The sequence below is a fragment of the Corylus avellana genome, chromosome ca5 (assembly GCF_901000735.1).
Source record: "Corylus avellana chromosome ca5, CavTom2PMs-1.0".
In the NCBI taxonomy this organism is placed as follows: Eukaryota; Viridiplantae; Streptophyta; class Magnoliopsida; order Fagales; family Betulaceae; genus Corylus; species Corylus avellana.
Window position 1 is genome coordinate 32,592,626 of NC_081545.1, and position 18,791 is coordinate 32,611,416.

General features: G+C 34.6%; 4 protein-coding genes across 4 annotated transcripts; 2 read left to right on the forward strand and 2 right to left on the reverse strand.

The window, feature by feature from the left end:
* The first annotated feature begins 1,886 nt into the window (after window positions 1-1,886).
* LOC132183108 (pentatricopeptide repeat-containing protein At5g50390, chloroplastic) lies at window positions 1,887-4,660 on the forward strand. Its single transcript, XM_059596507.1, has one exon. It carries the CDS (start codon window positions 2,165-2,167, stop codon window positions 4,289-4,291), a length of 2,127 nt encoding a protein of 708 aa, XP_059452490.1. The 5' UTR covers window positions 1,887-2,164; the 3' UTR covers window positions 4,292-4,660.
* A 1,607-nt stretch (window positions 4,661-6,267) lies between these two features.
* LOC132182162 (uncharacterized) lies at window positions 6,268-6,828 on the reverse strand. Its single transcript, XM_059595353.1, has one exon. The coding sequence runs from the start codon at window positions 6,826-6,828 to the stop codon at window positions 6,268-6,270; it is 561 nt and encodes a 186-aa protein (XP_059451336.1).
* A 3,602-nt stretch (window positions 6,829-10,430) lies between these two features.
* Window positions 10,431-10,910, reverse strand: LOC132182163 (E3 ubiquitin-protein ligase MPSR1-like). Its single transcript, XM_059595354.1, has one exon. It carries the CDS (start codon window positions 10,908-10,910, stop codon window positions 10,431-10,433), a length of 480 nt encoding a protein of 159 aa, XP_059451337.1.
* A 1,971-nt stretch (window positions 10,911-12,881) lies between these two features.
* Window positions 12,882-18,528, forward strand: LOC132183123 (defective in cullin neddylation protein AAR3). The gene is made up of 9 exons (XM_059596521.1): window positions 12,882-13,093; window positions 14,724-14,856; window positions 15,521-15,572; window positions 15,732-15,807; window positions 15,992-16,074; window positions 16,448-16,544; window positions 16,848-16,893; window positions 17,544-17,632; window positions 17,752-18,528. Exons 1-9 carry the CDS (start codon window positions 13,036-13,038, stop codon window positions 18,090-18,092), a joined length of 975 nt encoding a protein of 324 aa, XP_059452504.1. The 5' UTR covers window positions 12,882-13,035; the 3' UTR covers window positions 18,093-18,528.
* Window positions 18,529-18,791: the final 263 nt, after the last annotated feature.

Below are 18,791 nucleotides of genomic sequence, written 5' to 3' on the forward strand. Positions count from 1 at the left end.
ATCTTTCCTGCAGAGCCTGATTGTATAATATATAATTATCAGCTGGGTTCTCTCAACAATACTGACCAATTTATCATGGACTTAAGAATACACCTCATGGAAGAGATGTGATGTATGCTAGTCCATGGATACATCTCATGACAGGGCCAATAACCAATTCACATTACAAGTAGAGCCCCATAGCTTCCACCATCTCAAAGATGATGGCTTCTTCATTGCATGATTCTATCAAAATATAGAATTAGATCTAGATATTACTTTAATAATGATGCTGGTTGGAGAATCTTGTATTGGTTCCTCCTGCAGTGGTAATTATGAATGTGAGGTGCAGAATGTGGCCTGCTGGCCGAGAACATGTTCTATGTTCCCCCCGGGAAGTGGGAACAGAGTTAAGTTTTGATGAATAGCTTAAAAATTTTCTGGGTGGGGCTCTGCACCTCCTTAATTACATGCAGTTTATACTCTGTACACAAAAGAAGAGCTAGTTAGTCACTTCCGTCCGTTAAAGATAGGGCTTGGCCTTAGATCTTGTTATTCTAAATGTTGCTTCCGTGACAAGCAACAAAATGGCACTGCAAGTGGTGCCTAGTGAGATTTCTTCATCAGCCTAATCTTGCAGCACTTCTTTTATATCATGATTCGTTTACCATTTTTGAAGTACTACAAAGATGCTCTTCCTTGTGTCATTGTGTGTACGACAGTTCTAAAGCAACCACTTTGGCATCTTCAACCATATCCTATTACTTCTCGAGGACACTGGCTTTTGATCTCTATTAGCTGTAAGTCTGTAACCCACTCTCAAAACTAATGAAATCATAAAGTTCACTTTTCTTTCTTCTTTTCTCTTTTTTAATTTTTTTTCCCCTTTTGTAGTATTAATTCTTATCGAATCATGTTGTCTGTCTACTCCATTCAGATATTGGGAATAAAGGAAAAAAAGAAAGACTACTGTTACCATTTTTAGGTGTTCCCTTCTGCACACAATAATCTAGCAATGATTTAGATGAGTCCCAAATTACAATTAAGCCAAGTCGAGCCGAGTATTGAATATTCATATTTGGTTCGTTTAATTTTATTTCAAATTTGAATCAAGTTCTAGCTTATAACCAAGTAGAGCTGGATAATGTGTTCAAACTTGATTCATTTATATTTTGAACAAGCTTGAACTTATTTCCAAATTACTCATTAACTTATTCATTTTTTTTAATATATAAAGTAAATATTTTCATTTTTTTTTTTTTGTAAAATATATACTAATCATTAGTTACTCAATTTATTATTAAGATTATATCATTCTATTAACTAGATAAATTAATTTTTATTTATAAACTCATAAAAATTAACATAACCAACCTTATATTTGTAATAAATCATATATAATTTTTTATGGTGAAATAGGCTCTTTATATTATATCATATAACCTTATCTAAAATCTTAAACATTTTCAACTTGTTAAGAACAATACTATGAAAAAAATAATAATAAAAATGAAGTTATATAAATTTATACAAGTTAAGCCAAGTTTATATGAGTTTGACTTATTTAATAAATGAGCTTAAATTTCTATTCAATATCGGGTCGTTTGAAAGCGAATCGAGTTTTTACAATCAACCTCCAACTGTTTTATAAACAACTAGGTTCATTTACAGTCCCATCTCCCATGTGAATAATTAGAGTTTACCAACTAATTAATAGATCCGTCTCTGCTAATAGATTCGTTGTAAAATTGATTATGATTATTATGAGTTGGTCCACGTGATTACACTCTGTAATCTGATAAAGATAAAATTTGCCTGTGGAAAGATAAAAGCAGACGCTTTGTGAATTTCCAAAAAAAGATTTAGAAAACGACACGGTTTTGCCGCTAAAGTCCCAAGCAGATATTTTTCTGAAGCGACTAAAAAACCCCCAAGGAAAAAGAAAACGCATCGTTTTGAGCCATTTCGTCGTTGTTCAAGTTCCATGGTGAGTTGGTGATCCTTGCAACTACCTCCCAGCTACTCGGGCGGAGTCCTCGATGCTGACCACTTCGTTCATATCCCACATCTCGCTTTAGCCAAAACATGAGGAAAAAGCGAAACAAATTCACACTTTCTCAAGGTGCAATTTTTTCTCGGCTTCTAGTGCCACCAGTTTTCACTGATTTGCTTGTACTGTTTGAGCATGGAGATCCCACTCTTACGCTACTCGAGCCTCTCATTTGATCGGAGTCAAAGTAATTGTAGTTTTCCTTTCACTCTCTCGGATCCTAAGGATAAGCTTTTCAAGGATAATTCGTTGTTTTCTGGGTATTGTTTTTCGTTCAATAGGAGGAAATGGAGGAACCCGTTTGATAAGATTAGGTGTTCTTCACTGGAACAAGGGCTGCAACCACGGCTGAAGCCGAAGCCGAAGCCGTCAAAAATCGATGTTGGTGAGAGGAAAGAAGCGGTTTTGGAAGAAACACAGAAGAGAAAACCCAGTCCGGGGCTTTGTAGTCAGATAGAGAAGTTGGTTTTGAATAAGAGGTATAGGGAAGCGCTTGAATTGTTTGAGATCTTGGAGTTTGAGGGGGGTTTTGAATTGGGTTCTGGCACGTATGATGCATTGGTGAGCGCGTGCATAGGTTTGAAGTCGATTAGAGGGGTGAAGAGGTTGTTTAGGTTTATGACTAATAATGGGTTTGAATTGGATTTGTATATGAGGAACAGGGTGCTACTTATGCATGTGAAATGTGGGATGATGATTGATGCGCGTAGGCTGTTCGATGAAATGCCGGCGAAGAACTTTGTCACGTGGAATACGATAATCGGGGGACTCGTGGCCTCTGGGGATTATCTTGAGGCATTCCAGATGTTTTTTATTTTGTGGGAGGAATTTTCAGAAGGTGGATCGCGCACATTTGCCGTGATGATTCAGGCATCTGCCGGGTTGAGTAACATTTTTGCAGGGAGGCAGTTTCATTCGTGTGCTTTGAAGATGGGTTTCGGTGAGAATATTTTTGTGTCTTGTGCTCTGATTGACATGTATAGCAAGTGTGGGAGCATTGAAGATGCTCAATGTGTTTTTGATGAGATGCCGGTGAAGACCACGGTTGGGTGGAATTCCATTATAGCAGGTTATGCACTTCATGGTTATAGTGAGGAAGCTCTTAGTATGTATAATGAGATGCGTGATTCTGGTGTTGAAGTTGACCATTTCACATTTTCGATAATTATAAGAATATGTACAAGGTTAGCTTCATTAGAGCACGCTAGGCAAGCTCATGCAGGTTTAGTTCGTCACGGTTTTGGATTAGATATAGTAGCCAACACAGCACTTGTAGATTTCTATAGCAAATGGGGAAGAATAGAAGATGCCCGTCATGTTTTTGACAAGATGCCCCAAAAGAATGTAATATCTTGGAATGCCTTGATTGCTGGCTATGGTAATCATGGTCGTGGAGAAGAGGCCATTGATATGTTCAAGCAGATGCTTCAGGAAGGATTGATACCCAACCATGTCACCTTTCTTGCTGTTCTATCTGCCTGTAGTTATTCAGGTTTAACAGAGTGTGGGTGGGAGATTTTTGAATCAATGAGTGGGGATCACAAGATTAAGCCCCGTGCAATGCATTATGCATGTATGATCGAATTGTTAGGTCGAGAGGGGCTTTTGGATGATGCTTTTGCACTGATAAGAAGTGCTCCATTTAAGCCTACAGCTAACATGTGGGCTGCCTTGCTGACAGCTTGTCGAGTCCATGAGAATTTAGAGCTTGGAAAATTTGCAGCGGAGAATCTTTATGGAATGGAGCCTGAAAAGCTTAACAATTATGTTGTGCTTTTTAATATTTACAACAGCTCTGGCAAGTTGAAGGAAGCTGCTGCTGTTTTTCAGACCTTGAGAAGAAAGGGTTTGAGAATGCTTCCAGCATGCAGTTGGATTGAAGTTAAAAAGCAGCCTTATGTTTTCCTTTCCGGAGATAAAAGCCATTACCAAACAAAAGAGATTCACCTGAAAGTGGACAACTTGATGCTAGAGATTGCAAAACATGGTTATGTTCCTGAAAGAAAATATTTGCTTCCTGATGTTGAACAGGGAGAGCAGGTTTTGCTGTACCACAGTGAGAAACTGGCGATAGCTTTTGGGCTGATCAACACTCCAGATTGGACAGCACTGCAAGTTGTTCAGAGCCATCGGATTTGTGGCGACTGCCACAGTGCGATTAAGCTAATAGCCTTGGTTACTGGACGTGAAATTGTTGTGAAGGATGCCAGCAGATTCCACCATTTCAGAGATGGGAGTTGTTCTTGTGGGGATTATTGGTGATCCAGCTACCATTCGGGAGCCAAAGCTTGACTACTACTATATGGGAATTGTTCTTGTGGGGATTCTTGGTGATTGGAAATTTTGTTTTGTTGGACCAGATAACCTGTTTTTAGGATATCTTTTATGTCAGCTTTTTTTCCTGCTCTTTGATACAGTAGTGTAACCATACATTATAGTTGTAATCTTTAGAGGCACAAATAGAAACCAAAGTCCAATTTTCAAGAACCTAGAAAATTTGTGCTTTGGGCTCTTTGAGTTGAGGCATTGTTTCTTATTGTAGTTCTAATTGCTGGGTGGTTTTATATATTGTTGCAAGCATGCATTGAAGGATTTAAGAAGACATAGCACAACACGAATTTTCTTTTAACAGACTTGAATTGAAGCAGCTTAAGAAAATAAATAAAGAAAGCTTTTACTATGTAAAAAGGTTTTTTTTGTTTTTTTGTTTTTCTTTGATGGGTGGTAGTATTTTTTTAGCTTGTGATTGTTTGATCTGGGTTTGGTTTTTCGTTGTTTGATGTAAAGAACTGAGTTTCAGTTTTCTTGCCGCTGTGTTTGGGTGTTTTGTTTGTGTTTGAATGAAAAAAAATTTCATTATAAAATAAAAAATTTAAAAAAAAAAAAAAAAAAAAAAAGGGCCAAACAAAACGCAAGTCCGTTTCATATTTTTGAGAAAAGTTACTATTTACAGAAAGTAAAAAGTTTAGTCTCTGAAGAATTAGCAAATGGATCAGCAAGAGGTGTACATTGTATCTTGACCTGAGATTTGCTTAAGAAGGAACATGAAGCAACTGAGGTAGGAGGTCAAAGCTCATGAAATCAATACAAAAAGCAGGTCTAAAATATATTCGAGTAACGTGGCCAAATTTTCTTTTTCTTTTTCTTTTTTTTTAAAAAATTAAAGAAAAGAGATATTAAAGGAAAATTTAAATTTAAAGTATTAATATTAAATTTAAGGTATTAGCACTGAGGTGTTGTTTGGTAAACAGTAATGCACTGTTCATGAGTGGTGAGGAAAAATATGAGCAATAATTAGTATAGAGAAGTGAAAAAGTTGTATTGAAAAGTAAAAAAATTTTGTTTTGTAGTGATTTTTTTATTTAAATAGTAGTAAAAAGTGAATGATGTAATATAAAAAGTGAGAATGTTTTGATGTTAATTTTTTTGAAAAATGAGATAAAAAATGTGGGGGAATATGATGTTGTTTAACAAACAACACCTAAATTTGAGGTATTAGCACCAAATTTAGGATGATCAAATCTCTTTTGGGTAATACAATCCTTAAAGGGTTAACCTTCCACACCTAAATTTTAGTTTTGAATTCAAAAATAAATTTTAAGGCATTAAAAACTTTATATTAACTTATTAAAATTTAATTAACAAAAAAAGACAAATTTTTTTTTTCTTAAATTTTTAATATATGTCCTACGCGCGTAGCAGGACTCAATTATTCACCTTCACTTGATATTGGTTGGCTGCGGTGGGAAGATGTACTCAATATACACGTAAGAAAACGAAAAATATTAAAAAAATACGATTGTTAAGAAATTAATTATTTTTTAAAATATAATTGTTAAGATAAGACAAATATTCAAATAATGTATGACGGTTAAGATAAGATAAACATTGAAAAATATAAATATTTAGAGGAATAATTAAGAAATTTTTGAAAAAAAATAATATTTAAATAAAATAACGAAAGTGAATAGCTAAATTATTTGAAGCTAGTAAAATTTGGTGAATCTTAACATCAATAAAGTAAACAAATAAACGATTAATTATGGGCTCTAAAAGAAAATGTTCAATTAATTGTAAATCAAATGTCTGATCAACTATGTTTCAATGTACAAACTAGCTACCATATAAAATTGTTAAAAAAAAAATGGAAATTATCTAATCCTGTGGCTCTTCTTCAGAATTGCATGTCTTGTGTCGAAACGTAATCAACTTCATCACTCCCACGACTCTCATCCGAATCAGCCGCCGCGGATCCACGGCTGAGGGCCCGTAATCGGATCCCCACGGCTACCGATCCAGATAGGCACCAGAACAGGCCTCTGCTCTCCCTCTTCTCCACCGCCACTATTCACGTTGCCTTCCTCCACCGGCATCGCAAACCGGCAAACCGGGCAGGACCCGTGGAGCCCCAGCCACCTCTCGATGCAACCGGAGTGGAAGCTGTGTTTGCACGGCATCTCCCTCGCCTCGCCGCCGACCTCGTAGCCGTCCAAGCAAATCGGGCACTCCTTCGCCACCGCCTCTTCCTGGGTCACCGCCACCCTCGGCATTGCCTCGATCGACACCCTCGACGCCGGCAACGGCCCGCGCTTCTCCGACGCGAAGCCGATGAGGGCCTCGACGTCTAGGGCTTCTTGTTGGCTTCTGGGGAAGTCTAACACGATATACGATATTGCGACCGGGTCAAGTAGCGCGAAACGGGACCAATTCTGGGGGGCGTAGAGAGTGTCTACGATTTCGGAGATAGTGTTAGAGACCCTTTGCGTTCGGGTTTCGGTTGAAGACGCTGAATCCGACATTGAATTTCGCTCTGCTAGTGCTAGAGAGTGTGAGAAGAGGTTTACGCGGGTGCGAGAATAGTGTTATGAGAATTGAGAAGAGTAGAGGAGGCGACGTGTATTTATAAGGTATACTACTATGTCGGTGGGGATTCCCATTTTTATTTATCAAATTCGAGTACTGCTAGTAGAATAATTTTTTGTTTTTTATATCTTTTTTAAGGGATAAATGCAAAATTGATATTTGTAGTTGACTTAAATTACAAATCACTTCATGTGGTATAAAAAATAATTTATAAGTCCCTGTAGTTGGCCTAAATTATAAATCACTCTATGTGGTATAAAAAATAGTTTATAGGTCCTCAAAGTATGCCAAAAAAAACAGTTTACTCTCTGAAATTAATTTTTGTTATGTAACTTAGCAAAATGTCACTTTGTCACATTATACCCAATAAAAACGCGACACATATTATTATTAATTTCTAACTTTAAAAATGACAATTATAATTTTTCACATCATTTTACAACACCAGCTAAGATTACACATCAGCCCTCACTCTACGTCATACAATTATAGTAAATTAACCTAATCTCTCTGATTCTCTTATATCCCCAAAAATTTTACCCCTTGCGCAACCCTCCCTCATCCGTCAAATCTTGCAAAATGTTCCTAAATCGTGGCGAGGAAAATGAAAATGAGTGAGGTTACGCACAGAGTAAAATTTTAGAGATAGAAGAGATTATGTTAATTTACTATAGTAGTATGACGTGACAAAATAACGAATTATATTAAGTTACTTGACGGAAATTTATTTTAGGAAGTAAACTGTTATTTTAGCCTACCCTCAGGGCCCATAAATTATTTTTTATACTACATGGGATGATTTATAATTCAGGCCAATTACGTAGGCCTATAAATTATTGGTTATCCACAAAGAGTGATTTGTAATTTAGGTTAACCATATGACTAATTTTGTATTTATCCATTTTTTTAAATATGGCGTAATAAGAATTGTGGTATACTCTATTTTATTTTCACATAATCTCTTTTGTTTTTTGTGTTATTTAATCCGGAAAAAACCTCAAGATGCTCAAAAAATAAAATAAAGTTGGGGGTTGAATACCTTATTCACTCAAGTGGTTTAACTTCTTTATTTTTTGCCATCTATAATTTACTTTATATCACAAGAGGTACCTCTGGTTTGCATAAAGACAGAGATGGTACCTTTGTCTAAATTCAGTCCAAGATTTGACGGAACGTCACGTCAACATCAATCACAAATTAACACATGTCCATATAATTAATTTTTAAAAAAATAATAATTTTTTTAAAAATTAAAAACATTAAAAAATTAAGCGTTGTGCTTAATTTGTTTTACTATCAATTAGATTCGTTCTATTCCTTTAGGAAAAAAAAGAAAAAAATTACTGTTATTATGAGATAATTGTGAAATAAAATTTTAATATATAATATTAACTTAGTAATTCGATTTTTTTTTTTAAAGCTGGATAACAATTTTCATAATAAATCTTAAATTTCTTATTATTTGAGATTAAACTTTCAAATATTTAATTACATCAACGTTGTTTTTATAGTATAAAGTCATTACAACTTGAATCTCAATAACAGTCGATTGAAGAATAATGAAAGAAACTTATCTAAATTATAATTACTAAAAGACACTTTCATATAAACTTAAGAATAATGTTATATATTATATTACTATTTTATTATGTTGACATGACACAGTAGAATAATAGTAGAATGGTGGTATAGTATATAGTATTATTCTAAAATAAAATCATCTATATTTATTTTAAATAATTAGATAAGTATAAGTACAAATTAATTTAATTAATATAAATTAACAAAACCTTTAACTAATAACAATTCTAAAAGAATGGGATTATACTATATGTAAATTTGAATTAGAGATGATATTTAAGAGTTAAGACTCTCTAGATTTTATCATACAATATATGTAATTGCTCCAAACGGTCTGTCGGTCCCGTGAAAACGCAACTATGCCAATTAACAAAATCCCAGATTTCTGCGTATGAATACACTAATAACACGCAGCGAAGAGAGAGAGAGAGATCTTCTCCCTCTCCGCGATTTTTCTCCAATTCCCTTTAGGGTTTCGCTTCGCCAATCCCATCCACAAAACCTAAGCTCACTGGAGCTCCGACTACGTGGCCCATGGATTCATCTGGGTCGAAACATCTTCGAGATTTACCGGCGTTACTCCGGTAATTTCTCACCTTCTAGGATTATTTCCGTGCGAGTTTGAAGTTTTGAATGATTATCTGATTGCTAAGAAAAGATAAGAATTTCCAGCTGTCATGAACACCGGTTTAAAAAGATTCATCTTTTATCTCGGATATGGGTTTCTGGGTTTGATAATCAAGATTTTAAATTGGGATTTTGTGCTTTCGTTGAAGATGAGATTGATAGCTAGGTAGCTCAGCTCTGCTTCTGGCTGCTGAGAAATAAGGGGGAGGGAAATCTAGTTTTGAATTTTAGATTTTTAGTTTCTTTTCTCTTTGGGACCCAAGACGAGAGATTAATAAGAATTTTGGTATATTTGTCATTATTTGAGGAATAAGTAGGTGAAAACCAATACAATGCGATGAATGGCATTTAAACATGTTATTGTTTTCTTTTATTTACCGTTGATTCATATCTTTCTACCGGCTTAAGATTTTGAAACAAATGGTGGTTTAACATTTACGTATTGTATTCTTGATGAATATACGTGTTAAATTTTATTTGTGATTTGTAAGTTGTTGTTGAGATTTCAAGTTTTCCAAAAATAAAAATAAAAATGCGTTAGACATGTATCTCTGGTACGTTTCATGTTTCTCAACGGGAGAGTGTGCAGTCTTTTGCTAATTACTAACTTTGTATTTTTGACTGTATAAGAAGGAAGAAGAAAGAAAGAACTAGGCTTTTGATTGCCAAAGGTTGAATCCCTCCCTTTTGGTAAGTTTCACCAAATTCACCTCTTTTGGTAAGGTTGAATCCCTCCTCCTTTTTTTTTTTTTTAACCAGAAACATTTATCAAGGGAGGGCTACTTCGTATACCCACCTATGTTAGGTATAGTTATTAACAACAATGTATTAAAAATTGTTGTCAACTTACCAGGTGTAGGGGTGGCTTTCTGGCCACCCCTAACCCCTTTGGGGGTGGCTGGAAAAAGTCACCCCTTAATTTTTTATTTTATTTTATTTTATTTAGATTTAGTTTTTTAAATTAAATTAATATGCTAACGTGGCAAAACGGTGCGTTTAGTTTAGGACTAATAGGCGTTAAACATTTGAGGAAAAATCTAACAGTAGAAATTTTTTTGCATTTTTGATTGACTAAAGAAGTAAAAATTCGAAGAAAAAAAAAAACTTAAGTAATTTCGACGCATTGACTTGCCCTAAATAAAATAATAAAAATGAATAGCTAAAATTATATATGTATAAACTATTTTATCTAGTAAAATTTGGTGAATCTTAACATCAATACAAGTAAACAAATAAACGATTATGCGCTCTAAAAGGAAATGTTCAAATTGTTAATCAAATGTCTGGCCAAATGACGCCGCTGACCATAATCGGATTCGGATCCCCACCGTCACTGATTCATAAACTCCAGAAGATCCATCCAGTACTCCTCCTCTTCTCCACCGCCATTATTCACGTTGCCTTCCTCCACCGGCATCGCAAACCGGCAAACCGGGCAGGACCCGTGGAGCCCCAGCCACCTCTCGATGCAACCGGAGTGGAACCTGTGCTTGCACGGCATCTCCCTCGCCTCGCCGCCGACCTCGTAGCCGTCCAAGCAAATCGCGCACTCCTTCGCCACCGCCTCTTCCTGGGTCACCGCCACCCTCGGCATTGCCTCGATCGACACCCTCAACGCCGGCAACGGTCCGCGCTTCTCCGACGTGACGCCGAGGACGACCTCGACGTCTAGCCATTCGTGTTGGTCTCTGGGGAAGTCTACCATGATATACGATATTGCGACCAATTTCGCTCTGCTAGAGTTAGTGACAAGAGGTTTACGCGGGTACGAGAATATTGTTAAGAGAAAAGTAGAGGAGGAGACGTGCATTTATAAAGTATACTATGTCGGTTGGGATTCCCATTTTTATTTATCAAATTCGAGTAATACTAGGAGAATAATTTTTTGTTTTTGTATATTTTTTTAAGGGATAAATGTAAAATTGGTACTTGTTGGCTTAAATTACATATCACTCTATGTGGTATAAAAAATAATATATAGGTCTTCAAGGTATGCTAACAAAACAGTTTACTCCTTGAAATTAATTTTCGTTAAATAATTTAGCAAAATCTGTTACTTTGCCATATTATACCCAATAAAAACGTGACACATATTATTATTAATTTTTAACTTTCAAAAATGACAATTATAATTTTTCACATCATTTTAAAACACCAGCTAAGATTACACACCAGCCTTCACTCCACGTCATACAATTACAGTAAATTAACATAATCTCTTATATTCCCAAAAATTTTACCCCTTGCGCAACCCTTCCTCATCTTTATCTTTGTTAGCCACTTCACAAAATGCAACCGTCAAATTCTTGTAAAATGTTTCTAAATCGTGGCGTGAAAAATGAAAATGAGAGAGGTTACGCACGAAGTAAAATTCTGGAGACATAAAAGATTAGGTTAATTTACTATAGTAGTATGACGTGACAAAGTAACGAATTCTGTTAAGTCACTTGACGGAAATTGATTTTAGGGAGTAAACTGTTATTTTGGTATACCCTTAGGACTTATAAATTATTTTTTTATACCACATGGGGTGATTTTGTAATCTAGGCCAACTACATGGATCTATAAATTATTTTTTATACCACATAGAGTGATTTGTAATTTACGTCAACCATATGACCAATTTTGCATTTATCTTTTTTTTTTTTAATTTTTAATTTTTAATTTTTTAAATATGACGTAATAAGAATTGAGGTATACTCTATTTTATTTTCGCAAAATCTCTTTTTTGTGTGTTATTAAAAATAAAATAAAGTTGGGGGTTACATACCTTATTCACCAACATCTAGTTTGCATAAAGATAGAGATGGTACCTCCATTCAAAATTTGATGAAACGCCATATCAGCACCAATCACAAATTAACACGTGTCTATATAATTAAAAAATATATTTTTTTTTTAAAAAAACATACAAAATTATATGTATATATATATAATAATAATGTTTCTTTGATTTACTAGTCTTTCTTGTTTAATCTGTACACCGGATTGGTTAATATGATTCTTCTCGTGCTTAAATATGTGTTGGGAATCTCACTTTGAATGTTTTGTTTGCTCGGATCTGTTCTTTTGTTGTAAATGATTACCCAAAAGAGCTTTCCGGGCCAGTTTGTTCTTCGGCAAAGATGAATTTGCAAAATTATCAAACATTTATCGCCATCAACGTCTTGAAATAAAAGATATGGCATTGGGTTTTTTTATGCTGGTTTTTTAGTTAGATTCAATTTGGCCCATTGAATGATAGCAATGAGTGTGGTAGGGAGTTTTGTTCAGATATGTATGCTATCAGTGACAGAGAGTAAGATGAATTAGGATGCTCTCTATTTCATTTCAATTGAATAATGTTCAGTTAGTATATTTGAGATATTTTTATTTCCTTAAAAAGTAAAAAAATAAAATTATCCTCAAATACAATTAAATGAATATTATCTAATTCAAATGAAATGAAGAGAATCATATTCCGAACTGGATAACCACCCCAATTTTTTTATATATTATTTATAAATATATAATTAAATATAATTTTTTTAATATTTTTAATTAAAAAAAATTATTTTTTTAAAATTAATTATATGAATACATGTCAATTCGTGATTGATGTTACGAGTTCGTCCAATGGGATTATAATATATGTAAATTTGAATTATAGATGATATATAAGAGTTAAGACTCTAGATTTTATCATCCAATATATGTACTTGCTCCAATTTTTCAAAACGGTCCGTCGGTCCCGTGAAAACGCAACTAATATTATTAACAAATCCCACATGTCTGCGTATGAATACACCAACACACAGCGAAGAGAGAGAGAGAAAGAAAGAGAGAGAGAGAGATCTTCTCCCTCTCTGCGATTTTTCTCCAATTCCCTTTAGGGTTTCGCTACGCCAATCCCATCCACAAAACCTACGCTCACCGGAGCTCCGACCACGTGGCCCATGGATTCATCGGGGTCGAACCGGTTCGACATCTTCGAGATTTACCGGCGTTACTCCGGTAATTTCTCACCTTCTAGAATTATTTCCCTGCGAGTTTGAAGTTTTTGATGATTATGTGATTTCTAAGAAAGATAAGAATTCCCAGCTGTCGCGAACACTGGTTTAAAAAGATTCGTCTTTTATCTCGGCTTTTCGACTTCTCTCTCTGGGTTGATAGTGATGCTCTGTTTGGTTGCTGAGAAATTGTAGGATATGGGTTTCTGGGTTTGATAATCAAGATTTTAAATTGGGATTGTGTGCTTTCGTTGAAGATGAGATTGATAGCTAGGTAGCTAGGCTCTGCTTCTGGCTGCTGAGAAATAAGGGAGAGGGAAATCTAATTTTGAATTTTATATTTTTAGTTTCTTTTCTCTTTGGGGCCCAAGACGAGGTAAATCTAAGCCCAGCTAAGATTAATAAGAATTTTGGTATTTTTGAGGAATAAGTAGATGAAAACCAACTTTTATTTATTGTTAAAGTATTAAATAATTCTTTCATATTAGCTTAAGCTTTTGGAACAAGTGGTGATTCAATATGGTATTAGAACCAAATATCTTGAGAGTTTGAATCATAACTTCGTTAATTCACTCTATTTAAATTAAATATTCACGTGTTGGGCCTCACCCGTGAGGAGAATGTTAAATAATTAAAAGGGAGTTTGAGTTCACCTGTGAGGAGAATGTTAAAGTATTGACTAAATGATTAAATTCATCTATTCCTATCAGCTTAAACTTTTGGGAGAAGTGGTGATTTAACATTTACGTTTTGTATTCTTGATGAATATACGTTAAGTTTAATTTTTAAGTTCTTGTTGAGATATCAAGTTTTCCAAAAATAAAAATAAAAATAAAAATGCATTAGATATGTATCTTTGGTACATTTCATGTTTCTCAACGGGAGAGGGGGTGCAGTCTTTTGCTAATTACTAACTTTGTTTTATCTGAGTCTTAGATGATTTTTAACTGTATAAGAAGGAATAAGAAAGAAAGAAATAAGGCTTTTGATTGCCAAAGGTTGAATCCCCTCCCTTTTGGTAAGTTTCACCAAATTCACCTACTTTTTTTTTTTTGACGAGGAACCCCTTAAGGGCAGAGCCACTTCGTGTACCCACCTCTGTCTAGTATACATATTGACAACAATGTATTAAAGGACATAACAAAGGATACCGATATTCCAACAGTTAGACCTTTCTTTAATTTTGAATAAATTATTCATTCTTAATGTTCGTGGTACAAAAAATATTGGGAAGAGTGGTCAACGGCGAATGAAAATCTCCATACTGATGCATGATCCCTTATAAAACCCCCTTTTCCTGTGGATCTTTTTTCATAGGTGGAAGGGGCAAAATTAAGTAAAGCATTTAGAGCTTGATTTACATTTCTAAAAGTCTATTTAAGAAAGGTGTTAAGAAGCATATGAGATTTGACTGAATTTGATTTGGAATTGGGTTCAGAACTTTGAGCATACGTTTGAGAAGCTTTACTGGAACCATTTATGATGTCAATTTGTTGACTTATTTGTTCCTTTGGTTCCATTAGATTTTTTTTAGTCAGTATGTTCATTCAAATTCATTTTAATTTGTTCTATACAAATTATTAGCCTAAAATAATAGTTATTGTCATTTAGTTGATTTGTGAACTTAATTGCAGATATTAGATCACAATGTGCATATGTTGATGGGAAAGTGGGCTACAAACAAGATAATGAATCGCAAATGTCGAAAATTTCAAGGGATGCATTGACACAACTCTTAAAATTTGTGGAGTCAAGGGTTGATACAAGGTATAAATCTCTGTAAGCTGGATATGCAGCTTTTGAAACTTGGAGTTCCATTAGGAAGTTGGGTTGGGTTAGAGGCTACTTCATATTATTTTAAGACTAGTACAAAGCGCATGTGCTGTGGGCTGCATGTGTGAATAAACTGTTTGGTCACTTTCCAAACTGTATATTGATATGGTTTCAATTTTCTGAGGTAAACTAATTAAAACATTTTTTGGAAAATATGAAAAGAGGGGGAAAAAAACTCAATTTACTTTCTTCAGGTAATATGGCAACAACTATTTGCTTTATGTTGCCATACTCTTGAATTGAGGACTGCGAGTCTAATGTGCTATGCTTAAAATCCTCTTTTTTGAGATGTCTCTTAGACTAGGCTGTAGTCTATGTTCTCGTCTTTGAATGTTGTAGATCTTATTAACTTTCTAGTTCTCTTATTTACTCTGTATGAAGGTTTTTCCTTTTCTCTTAATAAATTATTATTCATAAAAAAATTATAGAAGTTATATGCATGGATAGCTCCCTGTACTCTTGCTACTTGTTATCTGCAGTTCTGCACGTTGAAGTAGTTATACTGCATCATTTTGTGTAGCTAAATACTGAATCTGTAACAATATAGTAGCACACTATTGAGCACTTCCCTGCTGTCTCTTTTTGTTTTTTTTGACAGGGTTTCGATTTTTGATGAACTTTTCAAGCTCATTTCACGGCTAGACTTGGTGGTGAGATTTCATTTCTTTGAAATATATGTATATGGTTTCAATAGGCATTAGCATCTTATATGAAGCTTTTTCAGATTTTTGCTGTTGGTATGTTGGATGTGTCTTCTAGTTTTGTAAGTGGCACATTGTGATTCTACCTTGATGTTCTTTTATATGTAGGTAGACTTCTCTGAATTCTCTCGCTTCTATGACTTTGTTTTCTTCATGTGCCGTGAAAATGGTCAAAAGAACATCAGTAAGTTTTCTCATCTTATTTGGTTCAATAAAGTAAAATTTTCCTGATTTTCCTGCCATATTCTTACTGGATATCTATTTAGAAAACACACAGAATAGATGAGTTGCAGATTGTTGCGATGATGTTTCTTCTCTTGTTGACCTTCTTCGTCATCTATGTTTTTTTTTGGGTGAATGGTTTACAGCTGTAAGCAAGGCAGTTAGTGCATGGAGGTTAGTCTTAGCTGGAAGGTTTCGACTGCTTAATCAATGGTGCGACTTTGTTGAGGTAATCGAAATCTAATGTTCAATGTTTGCCATGTTTTTTAACTTGTATAGATTTGATGAACAAAAAATACCCAGCATTATAGTTAGATGTAATGGCTAGTTTGTTTTAATTTTCTGACAGAAATATTGATATCAAATTAGACTTATTTTTGAGTGCTCAAAGAAATGCTTTGTCTGTCATACTGTGTGCATGTCAAATGCTATGATTTGGAACAGTAGTTCTCCCTCTTGTAGGGCATAGTGTATATGTTACGCTGATGATAGGTTCAGATTTATAATTATTCTACTAAATAATGGATTTTATTGCTTGCTCATAGATAATAATATTATACTTGTGCATTTCTATCGTAACTAATCTATTGAATTCCATCTAGAAAAATCAACGACATAACATCTCCGACGATACTTGGCAGCAAGTTTTAGCTTTCAGCCGGTGTGTACATGAAAATCTGGAAGGGTATGATCCTGAAGGTACATGAAAGTCGTTATTTGCACACCTTATATGCACATGTCGGTTTGTACACCTCTCATCTTTTGTTGAATTAAAGTTGACAGTAGTGACAATTGTATGTGATATAAATGTAGATAAGAGATGTGAATAGGTGCGTGAGTAACATTATCCTATTTTATATCATTTAACTTCCTCTTTATTTTGATTCTGTGTTTTGCTTTATTTGCTTGGTAGAGAGGAAGTCAGTGCTATATCTTTAAAATGAAAAAGATGGTAGATACTTCTCAGTCAGTAATTAAATTAATGCTTAATCTTTTTTGCAGGTGCTTGGCCTGTTTTAATTGATGACTTCGTTGAGCATATGTACAGGTTTGATCCTTCACCTCCACAATGTGTCATGGCTTAGTTGTCATTGTTATTATTATTATTATTATTTGTGTATGTTATTAAAAGTCTTTCTATAGATGTGAATACGCCAAATAACAAATGGTTGCCGAACTGTTGTTTGTAGTTCATCTTCGAAATGTTGCCTCATTACCTCTCCAAATACTCCTTCAAACATGCATGTATCTCAATTCTGAAACCCCAACACATAAAAGCCTTCATCCATACGTCTGACTGAGACTGAGACTTTATAAAGTAACAATGGACAAAGAATGATAAAGGGTGCACTTTTAAATATATGTACCTGGTGTTTTCATACGCATTGAGATCAAAATGGGAAAGGATAAGAGTCCAAGAAGGCCAGTATCATCGTATTCTTTTTACATTTGGGGAAAAACTTGATTTCCTCATAGAAAACAAAAACCCAGAACCGTAAATATTCGTCAGAAATTAGTTGATGGGAACGGTCTATATACCCTGTTTATACTGGATGGTGGAGGGAGGTTATAGGTTTAAAAGCCATTGGAGGCATGTCTAGCTTTCTCTATTGGATTTTTTATTGACTAATGCCATACTTTCTGCTTTTGTTAGTTTGACATCTCAGAGGATTCATGACTATGTCTTTTGTCATGCAGGGTTTCCGGAACTAATGATAACTCTAACTTCTTCTGTAACTGTGGTGATTCAGAATCCCAGTCTTCTGTACTTGAAGACCCTCTTCCTGGTATGTCAATTCATTGCAAAAGTTTCGGTTGAGTTCCATTATTAGCTGAAGTAAAATTTCAGGCTTTTATGTGATGAAATATGAGTTCTGGTCCAACAAACTTGGCGCCTTTGTTGCAGGACTGAAAGAATTTCCTGGTTTGAAGAGGAAGTTACCTGAGGACCTTCAACAAGATGAAATGGAGTCCTCACCTACCGTCTTCCCTCACTCTACAGACCTGGATCCTGCTCTGTGTCTTAAGAGAATTAGGCTGACTGCTCACAAATTGGCGAAACGGGAGAATAATCCGCCAGGGAATACTACAGACGACTGCATGGAAATCGTTAGACATAATAGTCAATTGTGTTCTTCCAAGTCTCCTTGTGCAGTTGAAGGTTGTTTGTCAAAGGGCTTTGCAGGGCTTTTTTCAACACGTGCTTATTTTCAGTTGGATCGGGAAAGGAGAGTTTCCTTCACATAGAGCTCTCCAACTGAGTTGCAATGGATTGAGATCTCTTTCAATTGGGGAGAAATTGGAGATTCTCCAATTGTTAATCGTGATCCTTTATTTTAAATTCAATGGTCTATAAATGCCAACTGCTTTTGTATAACTGAAGTATTAAATGTTAGCTTTTGTTTTACCAAGGTTTAAATGATTTTATAGACCAAATGATTTTACAGACCATTAGATTTAAAATGAAGGGTCACGATTAACAATTGGAGAATCTTCAATTTCTCTCCGATTAGAGATCTCAATCCAGTTGCAATAGAGAAATATTTCCTTGGCGAGTTGATGATATGATTGGATATATAATCATTTGTATTTTCCCTTCTGGGGTGTTGTATTGTTTGCACGTGAATATTAATTGTTTTCTTTTTTTGATTGGAAAATTAATAAAGGGTAATGTTTCTTTGTCGTTCCATGGTCGAATTCAAAGTAGATTTGTTAGTTGTTTTAGTCTAGTGTGTTTTTAATATCAATTTATTTCCTCATAAAATCTTAGAAGATATTAGTTATGCATCTTTATCAGAACATGGGGGCATTTTAAGATAGTATGGAATATGTTGATAGCATATTCTTTCTAGTATCTGTAATCATACTCCATAAAAATATTCTTCTATCAAAAAATAATTTTTATCTGTTGTGTTATGATTTTCAAAGTTCAAAAATATTTATTCA